This window comes from Lutra lutra, chromosome 17 (assembly GCF_902655055.1).
Source record: "Lutra lutra chromosome 17, mLutLut1.2, whole genome shotgun sequence".
Taxonomy (NCBI): Eukaryota; Metazoa; Chordata; class Mammalia; order Carnivora; family Mustelidae; genus Lutra; species Lutra lutra.
Window position 1 is genome coordinate 58,271,536 of NC_062294.1, and position 19,625 is coordinate 58,291,160.

At 53.3% G+C, this 19,625-nt stretch overlaps 1 protein-coding gene across 1 annotated transcript in view; it reads left to right on the forward strand.

The window, feature by feature from the left end:
* LOC125088597 (zinc finger protein 470) overlaps nucleotides 1–15,221 on the forward strand; it is a 38,249-nt gene extending 23,028 nt beyond the window's left edge. Inside the window, exons 8-10 of the mRNA XM_047709794.1 lie at nucleotides 61–127; nucleotides 6,808–6,934; nucleotides 13,069–15,221. Coding sequence (XP_047565750.1) covers nucleotides 61–127; nucleotides 6,808–6,934; nucleotides 13,069–14,537 — 1,663 coding nt within the window. The 3' untranslated portion in view covers nucleotides 14,538–15,221. The remainder of the gene's footprint in view (nucleotides 1–60; nucleotides 128–6,807; nucleotides 6,935–13,068) is intronic.
* Nucleotides 15,222–19,625: the final 4,404 nt, after the last annotated feature.

Here is a 19,625-nt window from a genome sequence, read left to right on the forward strand (position 1 = left end):
TCTGTCCTGTCTGCCAGGCCTGGTTTCTCACTGTGTCCTCTCTCTCTCTGCTAACCACAGTCCGCCCACTCCTGTCACCCTGGGCACTGGAGGGATGGCCACCCAGCTGCTGACTGACGAGGCCCTGGTAAGTCCTGTCACCCTCTCACACTCCATTCCAGAGGCTCAAGCTCAAAGGGCGGGACTCCTGCCTGGGATGACCCTGTGGCCCCCAACTCCCCTCTGGGGCTCACGTGCTCAGCACAGTCTGTAGGGGCCTGTGTCTGCCCTGTGGGGGGTGGGTCGCGTGCAGGGGTGCTGCCCTCCTCTGCTCTGCCCTTTCCGGGCCCAGCAGCCCCTTGCCTGCCCCGACACTGGCTTCGGTCAGCCGAGAGGGACAGGGCAGCTTGGGAGGGACTGGCTCTGTCCTCGGGGCTTTCAGGAGACAAATGGGCCCCTGGGAAGTGGCGGTTAAACAGACCACATCAAGTGTGAAAAAGGCCCCTGCAGAGGGACCTGGGCCGCACACTGACCAGACTCGTGAATGTCGCTTACGGACACCCACACACAGGCTGGAACAGGCCCGCACACTTAGGACAGCGGTTACCTCTGGAGACAGAGGACGCCGCCCTGGGTAGGGCAGCGGGGTGTCTGCGGCTCTCGCTGGTAGGCTTCTGCTTTAGTGGGTGGCACATGTATGGTTGCTTGTTGTATTTTTCTCTAAATTTCCTTTTGTGCCAGAAATATTTCATAATAAAAAAATAACATGGATATTCCTAGAAAACTGGGAAAACCGTTAAACTGTAAGTAAGACAATATAATTCACTCATAGTCCCTTTCCCCATAGATAAGCCATATGGATATTTGGGTATTCGCTTATTTTCTTTTTTCTCCGATTATTATTATTTTTTTTTAAGATTTTATTTATTTATTTGACAGACAGAGATCACAAGTAGGCAGAGAGGCAGGCAGAGAGAGAGGGGGAAGCAGGCTCCCCACGAGCAGAGAGCCTGATGTGGGGCTCTATCCCAGGACCCTGGGATCATGACCTGAGCTGAAGGCAGAGGCTTTAACCCACTGAGCCACCCAGACGCCCTTCTGATTATTATTTTTTAAAAATTGACCAAGTATTGGTTCTGCCATTTAAAAAAATTTTTATTTATTTATTTGACAGAGAGATCACAAGTAGACAGAGGCAGGCGGAGAGGGGGAAGCAGGCTCCCTGCAGAGCAGAGAGCCTGATGCAGGGCTCTATCCCAGGACCCTGAGATCATGACCTGAGCTGAAGGCAGAGGCTTAACCCACTAAGCCACCCAGGCGCCCCAGTTCTACCATTTTATTTTATTTTATTTTTTAAGATTTTTTATTTAACACAGAGAGAAAGAGAGACAGTGAAAGAGGGAACACAAGCAGGGGGAGTGGGAGAGGGAGAAGCAGGCTTCCCACTGAGCAGGGAGCTCGATGCGGGACTCAATCCCAGGACCCTGGGATCATGACCTGAGCCAAGGCAGATGCTTAACGACTGAGCCATCCAGGTACCCCTACCATTTTAATATTGAGATTTTTTTCCCCATTCAACTTTAATTAATAAGGATTTCTCTTATTTTGAAACTTCATGAACTTTACAAACATCACTAGTTTGACTTTTTAAAAAAATAACTTATTTTTTATTTTTTAATTTTTGACGGAGAGAGAGATCACAAATAGGCAGAGAGGAAGGGAAACTGGCTCCCCAGTGAGCAGAGAGCCTGATGTGGGGCTCAATCCCAGGACCCTGGGACCACGACCCGAGCTGAAGGCAGAGGCTTTAATCCATCGAGCCACCCACGTGCCCCTAAAAAATAATTTTTTCAATGCTATAGATAGCCTGTCGTTAAAGAAGATTCCTGGCAGGTGTACTTGCTTCGGCAGCACATATACTAAAAAAAAAAAAGAAGATTCCTGGCAGGTAAGGAAATACACGATCATTATAAAGAACTTAGACAAATCCAGAAGAACATAGCAAAGAGAATCGGAGTGACCTGTGATCTTACCGCAGGAGATAAGCACTGTTCGGTGTTTGTGTGTCTGTCTTTCCCTGGATACGTGCTTTGCAAAAAGCAGAATCACCTTGGCTAAGCAGTTTTTATATCCTGTTTTGTTGTTGTTGTTGAATATGTCATCCTGAGCATTTCTCTGTGTGGTTAAAAGCTCCCCGTGACATCCATTTTAATGGCTACATAAAAATTTCACCTAAGGGCTGTAGCTGGTTTCCTTCGCGGCTCTTTCATGGGACACTTATTTGTTACTCGTGGTTATGAACAGTATCAGGAGGGACATGGCTGGTGCATAAGTCTTTCGTGCATTTCATAGGATTTCTTAGGTGTGCTTCCCTGAGGAGGAATCCTGGGTTGGATGTTTCTGAAGCCTTCCATGACAGCACTTTCCCGACAGGTGGTGGCCGTGTGTGTTCCCGCCAGGCTGGAGGGAGGCTTGCGTGGACTGTTGTCAGAATTTCTTCTGCACTTGGCATATAAGTGACACACGGTGGTGACCTTGAGCGTGATGGGTGACCAACGGTGTCCTGCTATCTCTTTCTGAGTAGCGTTGTCTGTGGTACTGGTGAGGGTTTATTTTCAGCAAATGTTTGTTAGCCATTTCTGCAGGTGGGTGGATTATCTCAGTGGTTTGGAAATTTCAAGCGTGCTTGTGCACGCTCGCGTGTGTGTGCTTGTGCACGCTCGCGTGTGTGTACACGTAAGTAGATGTAGCAGCTGTTCTTCCCAGGCTCGCTCTTTGTTTCTTCTTTCATTCTGTGTTTTTAAAATACAAAAGCATTTCAGATTTTTATTTATGTTTTTAAAGATTTTATTTATTTATTTGACAGAGAGAGATGTTGGGGTCCGTTATCAAAGGAACAAGACTGAGACAAAGTGAAAGTTTTGCAAAGTTTTATTCTATGCCAAGCATTAGAAGTCAGACTGACCGGCCAGGGCCGCCTCCGAAGAGAGCGACCCCGTCCCTATCTCACAGGCTGGTTTTATAGGGCATAACCGCAGACCCAGACCCAAGGTACGTGGCTTCTGTTGCTAAGGCGTTTACTCCCAGAATCAATACCAGGAACTACTGGGGTGTTTATTCCCGGAATGAAGTCCATGGATGTAAACAATAATATGGCTAACAATACGGCAATATGGAGTCGCTCTGGCTAAGCAGGCCCTAATGGTTAAACAGGTTTTGGCATTAAATCGGCCCTAACAAGAGACACAGCGAGAGAGGGACACATGCAGGGGCACTGGGAGAGGGAGAAGCAGGGACCCCGATGTGGGGCTCGATCCTAGGACGCTGGGATCATGACCTGAGCTGAAGGCAGAGGCTTACCCCACGGCAGAGGCTTACCCCACTGAGGCGCCCCAACATCCATTGTCTTTAAAGGTCTCTCTGTTCATAGGTCACACATGACCTGTACTTTCTTCTCTTTTTCCATTTATCATTTAGGGGAGAACCACGAATTTCTGAATCTTTTGTGTATCTACCTGAACTTTAATTTGCTGCACGAACGTGTCAATTCCGTTGTCTGTGAGTGTCGGTTTGTCATGTCGTTTATGGAGCTCCTTTATTGGGACACACCCCGCCTGCCGACCTGATCCGATCGCAGGGCTGTGTGGCGGCCACCCCGGGCAGTTGCAGAACGTCCTCACCCGCAGACCGGAAATGTGTGTCCAGTAGCACTTGCTGCCCTTTGTCCCGTTAACCCCGATCTACTTCCCGTCTCTGCGAGTTTTCATACCAGGACGTTTCAGGGCGTGGACCCGCCGGCCGCGTGCTCATTTGTGTCCGCGTTCAGCGCGGTGGCGGCGAGGTCCGCTGTGCGGTCGCCCTGCGGGTGCTTCCGCGGCGACGCGGGGGGAGCACGCTCACTCACTCACTTTCTGGTCATTGCTGACAGCGCTGCCGTGGACAGGGCAGGTTTCTCGTGTGAACCGCGTCCTCACTTCTCCCGGGCGCACAGGGGGAGGGTTGCTGGCTGCCACGAGGACTGCTTAACCGTCGAAGCAGCCGTGGGCCCCTTCCAGAGCAGCTGCCCCGAGCTGTCTCCGCTTGTAACTTGTCGATGCTGCTTGTGTCCCTTTGTTCTTTCCCTGCATTATTTAGGAGGACTCGGAGGCGCGGGTGCATTCGGGGTTAAGCGTCACGTCCACGGGAGGCTCCCCGGCCACCTGCTGCCTGGCCTCCCGGCATGCTCTGCGGTAAGGCGTGGGCTCCGAGACTTCCGAGATGGGCCGCGTGGTTCTGGGGCACTTTTGTGCACCCCCAGCCCAGGCTTGATGTGTGGGACCTGCTCAGCAAATAGTTGACTCGTTGGGTGAGCTGAGATGGAACCTGTTTAGGGTAGACTTTCTGAAGGGATTAGTATATAAAAAAAATTAAAATAAATTTTAAAAGGGGGCAGGAGGAAGCTTGAAGTGATGCGTGAGTTTATGGCCTTGATCGTGGTGGTGACCGCATGAGTGTAAGCTTTCCAAACTTAGCAGATTGTAGTAATTAATGTTCATGGCTTTTGTATGGCACCAGGCCTCAGTAAAGTGGGTTTCTTTTAAAAGAAGGAATTATTAGCAGGACTGCTCAAAGGATGTATTAGGTCAGAGAATTAAGTAATAATATCCTATATCAATAATTGTCATTAATAATAAAAAGTACATGTAAGATACATAGGAAATAGCAAAATTGATCCACTGATGATAGCAAAAGCGGCGTCTGTCAAGCGCTTACTGTAGCCATGCCAGGCACGGGGCCGGAAGCATACATCCTCACCTCGCTTAACACCCAGGACAACCATGGGGGGGATTGTTGTTATGAAGCCCATTGAACAAATGAGGCTCAGAAAGGTTGAGAGAGTAGCCCAAGGAAACACAGCCTAAGAGGGACAGAGCCAGGATTGCACTGCAGCCTCCCAGCCTCCCAAGTCCAGACCCTTAACCACTGCTGCACGCTGCTGCTCCTGCATCAGGGGATGGTGGCCCCTGCGACAGGGAGGCCAGCATGTGCCCAGGGCACTGGGCAGGCACTGGGGACAGTGAGAGAACTGGCCAGCAGATGAGGTCTCCTCCCAGGGAGGAAGGGTCGTGGTTCAGGGCCTGGGGCTGGAGTGGCGCTCCTCGCACTGGAGGGACCCAAGGACCTGTGGGAGGCAGTGACAGTAGCTGATGGTTGTTGAGCTCCTACTGTATGGATGTGCTGTTTGGAGCACCAGACGGGGATTACCCTAATTCGCATGCCCTCCTTCTCACTGATCCGTTTACTCACTCAGGAGCTGTTTGCCAAGCGCCGGCCGGAGGCCAGGCATTGTAGGAAGCCTGGGGATATCGTGGTGAGCAGGACGGAGGCACTGGCTTGCTAATGCTGCCGTGACAAAGCACCACAGGCTGGGGGGCTCACAGCGGAGATCTGTCTTCTCACAGTCCTGGAGGATGAAGTCCCCACAGTCAGGGTGTCGGCAGAGCCGTGCTTCCTCTGAAGACCTTAGAGAAGGAGCCGTTCCAGGCCTCCCTTTGGGCTTCTGGTAGTTCTGAGCTCGTGGCAGCATGACACCCGTCTTCCCGTGGCTTTCTCCCTGCCCGCGTGTCTGTGTCTAAATCTCTCTTATAAACACACCTCAGTCCTGTTGGATTGAGGGCTCACCCTAGTCCAGTATGAATTCATCTTGACTCATTACATCTGCAATGTCCCTGTTTCCAAGTAACGTCCATCCTGGGGTGCTGGGGGTTCAGACTTCCACACAGGACTTGGGTGTGGACATAATTCAACCTACGACAAGCGCTTCGGATAGGACCCAGCCCTTAGCAAGTGAGTAAGTGGTAGGTCTCGTCATGTGGTTGTTGACGTCACCACCATCGTCATTACCTCCCGTGCTGCGGAATATTCATTTTACCCACAGGGTTTATGGCATCTGCTGGGAAGGCACCGAGGCTTCCACCCCAGGAACTCCCCACCATTCCCCATGGCCTCATCTGCCTCTTAAGCCTCAGACCCTTGTGGCCTCCCCGCACAGACCCAGCCACTCATTGTCCCTCAGATTGCATTCGGTGTCAGCTTTCCGAAGTCTTCCTGGACGCGCCCTAGAGCTGCCATTGCTCGGGCGCCTGGAGGACTTCTCGGTGGTGGTGTTCAGACGGCTGGTCAATCATGTGTGTGTTCTTGTGCCTCGTTCATGAGGAGCTGGTTCTTTTTTTTTTTAAAGATTTTATTTATTTATTTGACAGAGAGAGATCACAAGTAGATGGAGAGGCAGGCACAGAGAGAGAGAGGGAAGCAGGATCTCTGCCGAGCAGAGAACCCGATGCGGGACTCCATCCCAGGACCCTGAGATCATGACCTGAGCCGAAGGCAGCGGCTTAACCCACTGAGCCACCCAGGCGCCCAGGAGCTGGTTCTTGAACTTTCTCTGTGTCCGTTTCCCAGCCCCTATCTCAGTGACTGTAGCTCTGCAGGGCTCAGGACGGTGGGTGGAACGACTGGATTCCATCTGCCCTTACTGGGCAACTAATGCACACGTCCATTCGCAGGGTCGCGGTCATCACCCCTTTGATTCCTGCTCTGTTTCTAAAGTGTGTGATGTTCTGCTCTAATCAGTCTCATGTTTGTTTTATTTCTATGTCAGAGGACCATCCCAATATAGGTAGGCACCAAGAACACTGAGTGGTCGGTCCCTTCAGGACTCCACACTGTGTTGAAATCACTCCAGAGACATCCCGAGCCTCCCCTAAATCCTTTTGGCTTTTCTGGCCATTTCTCTAGACCTCCATGAGCAGGGCCCTGCGGTGAGTGGTTGTGGGTTTCCTCTTACAGGAATCAGTGACGTTCAGGGATGTGACAGTGGACTTCACCCAGGAGGAGTGGCAGCAGCTGGAGCCTGCCCAGAAGGACCTATACAGAGATGTGATGCTGGAGAACTACAGGAACCTGGTCTCTCTGGGTAAGGGGGCAGCTTCGCTGAATTACTCACCATCAGCCTGTCACTTGAGAACTACAAAGAAATAAGAAAAAGAATGGACAGATTTGACTCTGTAGAAAGTTTAAAGATAAAAATAAAGTTGACAGGTAATGAGGTGGGGGAATAATATTTACCACATGTATAATAGTTAAAGGATTATAATTATATCAAGAGCTCCTAGTAATAAACAAGAGTGAAGTGAGAACCAGAATGACAGAAAGGTAGAGCAAACATACGAGCTGGCAGTTCATAAATGTCAAAATACACTAAAATTACACTTCATAAAAGATTTTTAAACCTTACCAGTAGTCAAAAGAAATACAAATCAAATCAAAGAAATACCGTTTTTGCCCATAAGGAATGATAATCGTTGGCATCGTAAGGGTGCAGGGAAAAGGACTTGCTTGTTTTCGGAGTATAAAGTTGGGACGGCAGTTTTGGAGGATCGTTTGACGTTGTCAACCAAAATTTGAATGGTTGCATTTTTAGGGATCTGTCCTTTAGGTATCTTCCTGTGAGTACGCAGACTTTTACATAGGAAGGAGAGGAGAAGTGACCTCAGTGCCCTCCCGTGCAAGACTGACTAAACACATCAAATCGTATCCGCGTGACGGAGACCATTTAGTTCATCAAAGACAAACACTGTGTCTGGATGCTGACACGGGAAGATGTCCCTTAAACCACTGACTTCCAGAACGAGAATATGTTCCCATTTCTCTCACAGCTTTCGTGGAAGTATAATTTACCTACGATTCACTGCACATATTTTAAAGCAAACATTCTGATGCATTTTGACATCTGTATACGCTCGGGGGGAGTCCATCACCGTGATCCAGATAATGAACACATCCATTATCCCTTTGTAATATCGCCGTGTGCCTCCCACACCCACCCTCCGGTCCCCGGGCTGCCACTTTATGTTGAGTGCCCGATGGCACTGTGGTTTCATTTGCATATCCTGAAATTTTGTATATACGCACTCATGCAGCGTGTTCTCTCTCTCTCTCTCTCTCTCTTCTCTGGTCTGCTTTCTTTCGCTTGGCTTAATTATTTTGAGGTTCACCCATGTTGTCTGTATCAGTAGTTCACTTCTCTTCATTGCTGAGTAGTATTGTGCTTCACGGAGAGACCACGATTCGTTCATCCGTTCAGTTGTTGGTGGACATGCCGGTTGTCTCCAGTTCTGAGCTGCCGCAGATGGAGCCACTGTGAACCCGTGTGTACGGCGTTCACGGAGGACCTGTGCTTTCCTTTCTCTTGAGCAAACACTGGGGAGTAGAATGGTTCAATCACGTGGTGGGTGCATATTACCCCTTCAGGAAACTGCCAGACGTTTTTCCAAAGCAGCGGTGCCGTTTTCCATTTCCGCTCGCAGAGCCCGGGACTTCCAGGTGCTCCGTGTGCTGTTTGAAGGTTTGTGTGTGCAGTCTTGGTCATTTGAGCCATTCTCAGGGTTGTGTGGTGGTGGTGGTGGTGGTGGGCTTTTGGTGTCCTGTCTGAGAGACCATTGCCTGATCCGAGGGCACTAAGATTCACTCTGGTCTTTCCTACTAAGACTTTTGTAATTTTGGCTCCTCATTTAGGTCTTCGGTCCATTTTGAGTTAATTTTCGTGAATTGTGCAGGGAAGGGGTCTAATGTCAGTCTTGCATGTGGGTATCCAAGGGCCCCAGGACTCACTGCTAAAGAGCAGAAGCTTCTAATTTCATGTAGCCCAATTTGTCGGTCATTTTTCTCTGGGATCATGCTTTTGATGTCCTCTCTAAGAAATCTTTGCTTATCTCAAGACCGCAAAGGTTTTCTTCTTTAAGTTGTACAGTTTTATGTCTTAGGTTTTATTCTGTGATCCTTTAATTTTGTAATGATGCAAAGTGCTAATTGAAGCTCTTTTTTTTTTTTTTCCATCAAATGAATATCTAGTTGTCCTACCACTGTTTCTTGAAACGGCTGTACTTTTCCACTGGAAATTCCACGGAATTGCTTTTGCACGTCTGTCAAAAATCAGTCATCCATGTGTGTGTGGGGGAGGTCTACTTCTGGGCTCTGTTCTGTCTCCTCCGTCTGTGCCTGTCACGACATCAACACCGTGTCATTTGATCTTCTCTCAGTTTCTGCCTTTATGACCTGCGCTCAGTCTAGACACCTTGCAGTCCTCACGACCCTCTGCATGTCCTGGCCAGTGCCCGTGAATTACATGGTAGCTGGCTGCTATGAGAAATCACTGTTCCCAGCCTTCATCGGCTCTGGGTACATTTTCAAATCCTTTTGGGTGTTTTTTCCCAAGCTTGGGTAGTTTCCATGTCCGCGTGTTCTGATCAGGAATCTGATGCTCGCAGATCTCCAGAACACTCTCTCTGCTCACGCGGCCTGTCAGGCTTTGCCTCGGTGTCCACCCTCCTTCCGCTAAGGCCCCACGCCGCAGCCTGCAGCCATTCTCCTGGCAAGCTGGGTGGTCGTAGGGCCTGCCTCTCTTATCCCACCTCTCAGGTCACGTTGCCCTTTCCTGGCTGATGTCCAGTGTCTTACAACCTTCGTTTTACATATTTTGTCTTCCCCCTTCCCCATTGCTTTAGGCTGTAGGCTGAAGGGAAATCTTATCCCTGTTACTCAATCTGGGCCAGAAGCCCCATTTGAGGGGGGCGGGGAGTGGGCATTTGTGTGTGTGTGTCTGTGTCTGTGTACAGGTTTGTCGTCTGTACTTTTTAAAAAAGGTGTGCACGGGGAGAAAGTTCTTTTTTTAGGGGGTGGAGAAAGTTCTAAAAATACGACCCAAATGGTTAACACAGGTGAGATTGCAGGAGACTTCCGCATTGTTATTTTTTGATGTTTGATGTTTAATAACAAGGGTGAATTACTTTGTGATCAGAAACAGTCTTAGAATTATCGAATATGGGAAAAGAAACTATGAAAGACAAGAAATCTAGTTCCACAAAAACGTCCCTACTTAGATGCAAAGGAGTGAAGAGCGTCGTGCACATTGGTGGCTTTTTGCCCAAGTGACCTCTGCAGCCGCTGTCCTGTTAGCGGTTCCCTCGGCTGCGGCAAGAAAGCCCATGTCCACGCCCATGTCCACGCCCGCCCAGGGCCGCACGTTGGCGGGCCGCTGCTGTTTGTGGGCCTGTTGGTGAAGCGCCGTGGGGCCGGTTGGTTTAACTGGGCTGATGTCAAGCTGTCTCTTCACAGCTTTCCGGAGCTGAGAGCCAAGTGTTTGCTTTTCTGCAAATGACCTCTCGTGATGGGTTTAATCCACGAAAGGAGGCCGCCTGCGTCCCCTGCCCACTTGGATTGCAGGGTGTGTGGCATCCTGCTTCTCAAGGCTGTTTGCTCCAAAGGACTTCCAGCAGTTTCCCAGCTGAGACTCTGCCTGCTTTGACCTCTGCACCATGGCCTGTTGATACCCCAGCACATCTCAGACCCCACCGGCCCCGTCCGGATTCACCATCCCCTTCCTGTCCCCACCCCACAGCCTTCATGTCCCATGCTGCCACCTGCCCTAACGGCTGAGCATCTGGCACACCCCAGGGGGACTGAGCCGCGATCATTCCCCTACCCTAAGTATTTCCCACATTTTTTCTTCTGGGATAGGAAAGCACCTCACAGCAAAATCAGTGACTCCTCAGGGCGCATGGCTCTGGGATCAGACCGCTTGAATCCCAGCTCTGCCTCGAATGTGCTGTGACTTGCTTCCCAGACCCTCAGCTCCCTCGTCTGTAAATGGGTACACTCAGGAGTACCTGGCTCGCATGTGGTTGTCAGGGCCGTGGGATGATCCATGCAGATGGCTTTGCGCCACGCCAGGCATGATCCCCAGGGAATGTTCATCTGACGGCCTCTGTGTGCCAGGCAGTGCTGTAGGAGCTGGCCCGACTGGTCCGTGCCCTCCTGGAGCTCACTGTCCACAGGGAGGCCGGCAATAGACAGATCCAGGCAAGAGCAAGCAGGAGGAACGGCAGGGAAGGCCTCCCTGTGGTGGATGTCAGCTGGGGGCTGAAGGATGTGCACCATTGGGAGGGTGGGGTGGGGTGGTGGCAGGTGCAAAGGCCCGGAGGCAGGAAGAACTTGTCAGGGACAGCTTTGCTGGGAATAAATAGGGAGCCACAGGGCAAGTGTGACTGACAGCAAGTGAGCTGGGATGGATGGCGGGAGATAGGAGAGGGGGCCTGGCTCTGTCCTGAGGACCCTGTAGGCCGGGGGAAGGTGCTGCCTTTGATTCTGGACACTCAGCCCGGGAGACACTGGAGGGTTTCACCTGACTCTTAAGAACATCCTCTAGCTGCTGAGTGGGAAATGGTTGTAGAGGGGCGAGGGCAGTGGACGGTGGTGGATCTTGCTGCATTTCGGCCAGAAAATCCAGGTGGCTAACTCGGTCCGTGGCAGGGGTGAGAGGCAAAATTTGGTCTAGTCTGAGCTATTGTGCCCGTCCAGTGGCTCCTGCTCCCCATCTGGAAGGCGGGAGGAAAGGGGTGAATCAAGGCTGACTGCTCCGTCTTTTTTTTTTTTTTTTTTTTTTTTTTTTTAATTTTTTTAAGTGGTAAGACAGACCTAAACTTCAGCATTTTAACCATTTTGGGTGTGCAGCTCCGTGGTGGTGAGTACACGCACACTGCTCCGCCGCCGTCCCCATCTGTTCACAGAACTCTTTCATCTTGCAAAACCGAAATTCTGTCCCCATTAACGTCCTCTCCGCACCCCGTGCCCCAGCCCCTGGCGCCACGGTCTGCTCTCTGTGTCCGTGAGTGTGATGACTCCAGGGACCTCACAGGACTGGGGAGGAGCCTCCTGTGTCTGATTGACTGTGCTAAGGCTTTTGGGTGAGGCTCTTTTTCTTGTTGATTTTGGAGGGGCTGGGGTTCCCGAGCCACAGGTTCTCAAGGAGACGTGCTAGGCTTGCGGTATCCAAGAGGGACACCACGTAGGCTTTCGCGCACTTGTCAGCAGAGCCCAGAGGAGGTCTGGGTGAGGTGCAGCTCTGGGAGGCGTCAGCATACGGAAGATCCTGCAGTCCACACTCCCCCGGCCTGGCCCGCCTGACTTAGGGGAGTGGTCTGGGATGCCAGCACTTGCGGGCTGGGTTGGGGTTTCGATGGGGCAGCAGGAACGGCTGTTTCTCCCCTGCTCTGGTTGCCTCGTAGAAAGGAGGGCCCCGTGGCCTTATCTTCATTTTTTTTTTTTTTAAGATTTTATTTCTTTATTTGACAGACAGAGATCACAAGTAGGCAGAGAGCCCAATGCGGGGCTCAATCCCAGGACCCTGCGATCATGACCTGAGCCGAAGGCAGAGGCTTTAACCCACTGAGCCACCCAGGCGCCCCTATCTTCATATTTTTTATGAGATTTTTGTGTAAGATCTCACGGTTTTTAAATGTTGTGAATGAAGCCGTTAGATCCACGATACAGAATCTGGAGCTGGGGAGAGTCCTCTAGACTGGAAACAGAGATTTAGGAATGAACAGGATACACGCGGGAGGGGATTGGAGCCACAGCATGGCCGGGACTAGCAGGCAGGGACGGATGTGCAGTGGTAGGAGGGTTTGGAAACAGCACCAAGGGACACCCGCTGCTCCGGGAGTGGGCGGCGGTGGAGGGGTGAGGGGCACTGAGGGCACAGGCTTGGCTGCTGCGGGGGACATGGAGGATAACCAGCACGTGCCACGCAGATGTCCGCTGGCATCTTACCGTTTCTAGTAGGAGTGCTTGGGGAAGCCTGAGTGGTGGGGTCAGTCAGGACGGAGCCCGGAAGCAGGGAGCCCAGGGCACTGCCTCGGGGCTCGGGTCTGCAGGAGCCCGAGGTCTGCTCCATCCAAGCCGGCCTGCCTCCTGTTGCTTCTCCTCAGACGTCTCTCTCTCGGAGCGCCCGGCTGCTGGACGTCCTTGTCATTGCTCTCCCGAAGGGACCCTTCTTGTTCCCTCTGCTCCTGTCATGTCGCTTCTGCTTCTTTGAACCACCTTTGTCACCAGCTCATTGCCTCCTCTCCGATCAGCAGGGTGTCCTTTGCGTCTGCGTCCGAGCCCTGCTGTGTCTCTGACTTCCCGTACTCTTCCGTCCAGCTTTGGCTGGTCCCCTCCTCCCAGCATTGTTAACCCCCTGCGTTTCCTCTTCTCTTTCCCCTCCCCCAGACTTGGAGACTAGACCTGAAATGAAGGAGTCGGGGCCACAGGAGGACAGTGCGGAAGACAGACCGCCCGCTGGGGTGGTCGCGGAGGGACCCCCGAGACATGGTGCTCACGGTCTGGCCTCTGACGGAGCATGGACGCAGGGCGAGCGGGTGGAGAGGCAGCTGGGAAGCACGGGGGCCCGTCCGCAGCGGCCGGAGCTTTCCCAGGGGCTGCCCCCCGCGGGCCGGGAGTTTCAGGTCTTCACCCTGCAGAGCTCCGGGCCGGTCCCGCCACGGTCGGAGGGCCCGAGGGAAGAGGGGACCTGGGCACTGGCCGCACATGGGAAGACCTTCTCCAGGGACCCGGCCGTCAGCCCGCCGACCCGACCGGACGTGGACAGGAGGTCCTACGGCTGCAGCGCGTGCGGCAAGGCCTTCAGCCGGAGCTCGTCGCTGATGAAGCACCAGCGCATCCACACGGGCGAGAAGCCCTTCGAGTGTGACGCGTGTGGGAAGCATTTCATCGAGCGCTCGTCCCTCACCATCCACCAGCGCGTGCATACCGGGGAGAAGCCGTTCGCGTGCGGCGACTGCGGCAAGGCCTTCAGCCAGCGCATGAACCTCGTCGTGCACCAGCGCACACACACGGGCGAGAAGCCCTACGTGTGCGCCGCGTGTGGGAAGGCCTTCCGCAAGACGTCCTCGCTGGCGCAGCACGAGCGCGTGCACACCGGGGAGAGGCCGTATGCGTGCGGCGACTGCGGCAAGGCCTTCAGCCAGAACATGCACCTCCTCGTGCACCAGCGCACGCACACGGGCGAGAAGCCCTACGTGTGCGACGCATGCGGCCGCGCCTTCAGCCAGAACATGCACCTGACCGAGCACCGGCGCACGCACACGGGCGAGCGGCCGTACGCGTGCAAGGAGTGTGGCAAGGCCTTCAACAAGAGCTCGTCCCTCACGCTGCACCGGCGCCGCCACACGGGCGAGCGGCCGTACGCGTGCGGCGAGTGTGGCAAGGCCTTCAGCCAGAGCTCCTACCTGATCCAGCACCAGCGCTTCCACATCGGCGTGAAGCCCTTCGAGTGCAGCGCGTGCGGCAAGGCCTTCAGCAAGAACTCGGCGCTCACGCAGCACCGGCGCGTGCATACCGGCGAGAAGCCCTACGCCTGCGCCGTCTGCAGCAAGCACTTCACGGGCCGCTCGTCGCTGCTCGTGCACCAGATGGGCCACACGGGCGAGAAGCCGTTCGCGTGCGGCGAGTGCGGCAAGGCCTTCAGCCAGAGCGCCTACCTCATCGAGCACCAGCGCATCCACACCGGCGAGAAGCCGTACCGGTGCGGCCAGTGCGGCAAGGCCTTCATCAAGAACTCCTCGCTCACGGTGCACCAGCGCATCCACACGGGCGAGAAGCCGTACCGGTGCGGCGAGTGCGGCAAGGCCTTCAGCCGCAACACCAACCTCACGCGCCACCTGAGGATTCACACCTAGGGGGCGGCCTGGGGGGACACCTTGTCCCGGGGCTTCCCTTCAGGGGCCTCCAAGTCCACTGCAGGGCGGGTGGGATCCATCAGACCCGCTGGCAGTGCGACAAGTCCTACAGGTCGCCCACCGCTGGCACCCTGGCTGAGAGGAGTCCCACCCCACCCGGGCCTTGCGACTGGGGCCTCGTGGACGGCTCCCTCCCCACTGGGCACCTGCATGCCCACAGCAGGAAGGGAGTCCCTCTGGGTCTGACGCACTGGGGGCCATGGTCAGGGCCGTTGCTATGGCTGGAAACTCCCAGGAGCTCCAGGAACCCGGCATCAGGGTTCCAGGCCGTAGGAATGACATATAAGGGCCGGGACGAGGCATTTGGTGTCTCTGGGAGACACTCAGTAGGAAAGCAGGAGGGGCGGGGGGAAATGGACTCGATAAGTGAATGTGGGGACATTTCTGGACCCTAGATCTGGTCCAGGTGTCAGGTTGTCATCCTCCATGAAGTCCCTCCTGGGGTGGAAGCCAGAGGGCCCCTCCCTCCACCCGTCCCTGAGCCACCATGCTAGAGATGCTGGCAAGCTGTCAGTGGGCGGAAAAGGTGGTTTTCAGAGTCCGCGAATAACAGTAAGTAAGCACTTTGGATGCCAAAGTTTCTCAGTCTGTTAAATTTTTTTTAAATAAAACTTTTAATTAAGAGAGTCTGGTGTCATTTTAAACAGTCGTCAGGTGCAAAAGATATAGGCACCAGTGGTCCGGTCGAAATCTGCCTCAGTGCCTGTGGGAGACGGGGAGGGCGGGCAAACATTAGCAGGCTGGGTATTCAGGTTTAAAGACTTAGCTTAGAAAGTTTGCGTATCTGGGCACACACTCCATTTTTATAGTGATTTTGCAGTTGAATTTGAAGGCAGCTCCAAGGGAGTTTCCTAAGGCTCACCTGATGCTTTGTTTACAGAGATTCCTCCCCCTCCCAGCCCCAGTCTCCCCTTTCTTGGGGCCTTTGATGCTGCCCTTTCTGTTTTAACATTCGATGCTACTTGCTGCAGATGTCTAGGTGTTTCTTGGGTCAATGTCCACAAAGAGTAAACAGTTCATTTTAAGAGACCTTTTACATGTGTAAGCACTTTGTGTTGCGAGCAGGAAAAGCAGCTGCTCAAGAGTGCATAAGGACGGTTTCTCGGATGGTTGTTTGGCAGCCAGGTGGGTATCAGGGTAGGCTTGTTCCAGGCGCCAGGAGTGTTGCTCTGGTTCTCTGGCTTTCCTGTCCTGTGCCGGCCTCATTGCAGGCTGGCTTCCCTCACGGTTTTGTGATGGTTTCCAGCACATTTTCTCAGTCACGTCCTGGTGGCGACAGACCTTGTGTGGTGACACAAAGGCCCAAAGCTTCATTCTGTGGACTCAACCACCAACAATTGCCATGGCCAGTGAAGCACCCTGTGGTTATGGGTCTGTATCTCGGTCTGGGTCCTTCCTTCCTTCCTGAAAGAGGCAATGGCCCAGGGCCCGAGCTGCTGTGTGTCTGCCATGGCCGTGGGGTCATTCCATCCAGATCAGATTCCAGGGAAGAGGGAGAACACGGAGAAGGCAGCCCTGTGGTATCATGCCACAGGTGGGGGGTGAATGGGGCTTAGAATTGCGTGGCTGCTCTGGCTTTAATCATCAGAATGAGGTCTTGCTGCACGTGGCGCTTCCGTGGGAAACGCTGTCACTGCCGTGGTGACCAGGAGGGCCCTCAGTCCTGCCATCATCATCTGGGCAACGGCAGGGGCAGCTGGGGCCAGGCCAGGGGGTTGGCCAGCCCCCACCCCACCAGGAGCTGAGAGAGGCAGCCTCACGTCTGCTTGTCCCGATGTGGCTGGCATGGCCCTGTCCCCATACGTCCCTTCCTGTCATCTGAATGAAATTTGCCAGGTCACCTCTGTGGCGGTGGCTGGGAAAGATGGGAGTCCTGACATTCGGGGTGACTAAACCCCACAGTAGCACGTGTGTAGGCCTTTGTGGTGAGACGTGACAAGCGTGGAAGGTGGCCAGGGAGGATGGGGAGCCCGGCCACGTGATCCTGAGCCAGTTCTGTCCCACCGTGTGTCTGTGTGGTCAGGAAGGGGTGCAGCGAAGTGTGTCACCTCTCCAGTCCTTCTGGTAGCCGGGAGGCCTGGTCTCTGGTAGCTTGTGCCAGCAGCCATTGTCTCCAGGCCCGTGCTTCCTTCTGTCCCATCACCAGCAGTCCCGGGTCCTCCCTCTGGGGCATCCTTCCCCTGCTGGTGAGGGGAGGCTGAGCACTTCTCCCTGCTCCGCCTTCCCATGCCGGGCCAGTGCTCTTCCGGAACCAGTGCAGGGCAGGGAGTGGAGGGGTGAGGCGAGAGGCACCTCCCATTTCACTCTTTGCCGCCTGGTCCTTGAAGGTGGGCTGGGATGGGGGAACCTGAGGCCTGGGACAGACGGGGCCCGGCGACCCTCATTCTACAGCAGTTCCTGCAGACCGGGCGTGGCTCCCAGAGCCGAGGCCTGGGGTGCAGCACGGAGCAGGATGAGCCTCCGCTGGAGCTCACATCCTCGTGCCTCCGCAGCGGTGAGCGGGCGAGAGGCGCTGGGACACGGAGCGTGGCCGCGGAGGGGAGCCTGGTGGTGGTCAGGGCAGGCGAGCCAGCCGAGGCACCAGGCCGGTTCAGGCTGGGTGATCAGTGACACCCGACAGAGACCTGAAGACGCCAGGGGACCTTGAGCCAGACGGGTGAGATCCCCACCCAAGGGCCTGGGAGCGGGGATTGGAGGTTCAGCACCGATCCTCACGGGGCAGCGGGAGCACGTTGTCAGGACAGTTAGCCTGTGTGGAGCACTGGGCACGTGCGCAGGACGTGACACGAATGCAGTCCTTCTCACCACGTCATCCAGGGCGCAGTGGGGAGCCGAGGCCCAGGGGGGCTCCAGGCTGGAGTGAGATCGCACAGCCTGCACGCGAGGGCGCCCCGAGGAATGGGGCCGGAAGCCACACTGCCGAGGTTCAAATCCAGGCTCTGCCCTTGCTCTGTGACTCTGGGCGAGTTTCTTAACCTCTCCGAACCTGTTTCCTCATTTGTAAAGTGGGGGTAATGGCAGTCCTCACCTGATGCATTGTCGTGGGGAATAAATGAGGTGATGTGTGTAGCCCACGGAACGCAGTGCTGTCGACTGAATGGTTTGTGTCCTCAGGGGGAGTGTTTTGTACATGTTTGGTCCTGGCATGGAGCTCCTAAATCTCTTGGAATTTCTTGGGTCATAGCGGTGTCTTTTGTTCTGATGAGGTGGGCCCCTGGAGGGCTGGTCACCAGAAACACCAAGCCCTGATTAGAAGCTTGGGATTTTCAGCCCTCCCACGCACCCCTTCTCTAGTGAGGGGAGAGGGGCTGGAAATGGAGTTAATGACTGGCCATGCCTGGGGGTGCGGGGGGCAGCTCCACGGGGACAGAAGCTCCTGCACTGGGAACCTCCCAGACCTTGTCCCGTGCACCTCCTCCCCCAGCCGAGCATCTGCGTCCTGTCAGGTTCTTCATAAGAAACCAGGGACCTAGGGAGTAAGAGGTGTCTGAATTCTGTGAGCCCCTCTAACAAATTAGACCCAAGGATAAGGACTGAGAACCTCTGAGACACAGCCACTCAGGACGGGTGACAGTCTGGTGTTGGGAATGGCCTCTGAAACTGCACGGGGGAGCCCCCACCCGTGGGATCGGACGCTACCTCCAGGCAGACAGTTGAGCTGACTTGTAGGACACCCAGCTGGTGTCAGAATTGCTCGGGGTAGGGGAGCCCCCGCACATCTGGTGCCCAGGAGAAGTGGGGTGTTTTCCTACTCATACTTAATACATACATTTATACTTAAATACCAATACAACATCAAACATTATACATATAACATACATATATAATGTATACATTGTATTATACAATTACTATAATTGTTATATACATTATATATTTTATGTAATATATGTACAATATATGTAAAATAAGATAATTTTGGATATATATTTAAGATATATACAATGTTAGGGGCGCCTGGGTGGCTCAGTGGGTTAAGCTTCTGCCTTTGGCTCGGGTCATGATCTCTGGGTCCTGGGATCGAGCTCCACCTCAGGTTCCCTGTTCAGAGGGGAGCCTGCTTCCCCCTCTCTCTGCCTGCCTCTCCACCTACTTGTGATCTCTGTCTGTCAAATAAATAAATAAAATCTTTAAAGAAAAAAAAGATATATACAATGTTAAAAATAGAGCTATCCTAAGACCCAGCAATTGCGCTACCAGGGATTTACCCCAAAGATACGAATGCAGTGATTCGAAGGGGCACCTGCACCTGAATGTTCATAGCAGCGACGTCCACAACAGCCAAACTGGAAGGAGCTGAGATGCCCTTCAACAGACGAATGGATAAAGGTGTGGTCCATATACACAATGGAATATTCCTCAGCCATCAGAAAGGATGGACACCCTCCATTTGCATCAGCATGGATGGGACTGGAGGGGATTATGCTGAGTGAAGTAAGTCAAGCAGAGAAGGTCAATGATCATATGGTTTCACTCATATGTGAAGCATAAGAAACAGGGCAGAGGATCATAGGGAAGGGAGGGGAAAACCAAATGTGAAATCATCAGAGAGGGAGACGAACGATGAGAGACTCTAAACTGGGAAACAAACTAAGGGTTGCTGGAGGGGAGGGGGTTGAGGATGGGGTAACTGGGGGATGGGCATTAAGGAGGCACGCGTTGTGATGAGCACTGGGTGTTAAATGCAACTGACGAATTATTGAACTCTACATCTGAAACTAATGATGTACTTACATGTTGGCTAATTGAATTTAAATTAAAAAACGAAAAAGACACAATGAGCTAATGATAGTATATGACATAAAATGCATGATATATGTAATAAAATATACACATATAATAAGATAAGACTTGCTTTTCTGGAGAACCCTGAATGACACAAGGGCCTGCCTTAAACATTGCCGTCCTGATTTCCCTGTTTGAAATTGTAGCTCCATCCCCTGCTTCGTGACCCTGACCCAGACTACAGCCTGCCTTAGTACTGATTTTACTTCTTCGTCATCTGTCTTCTTCACTGGAATGAGGGCA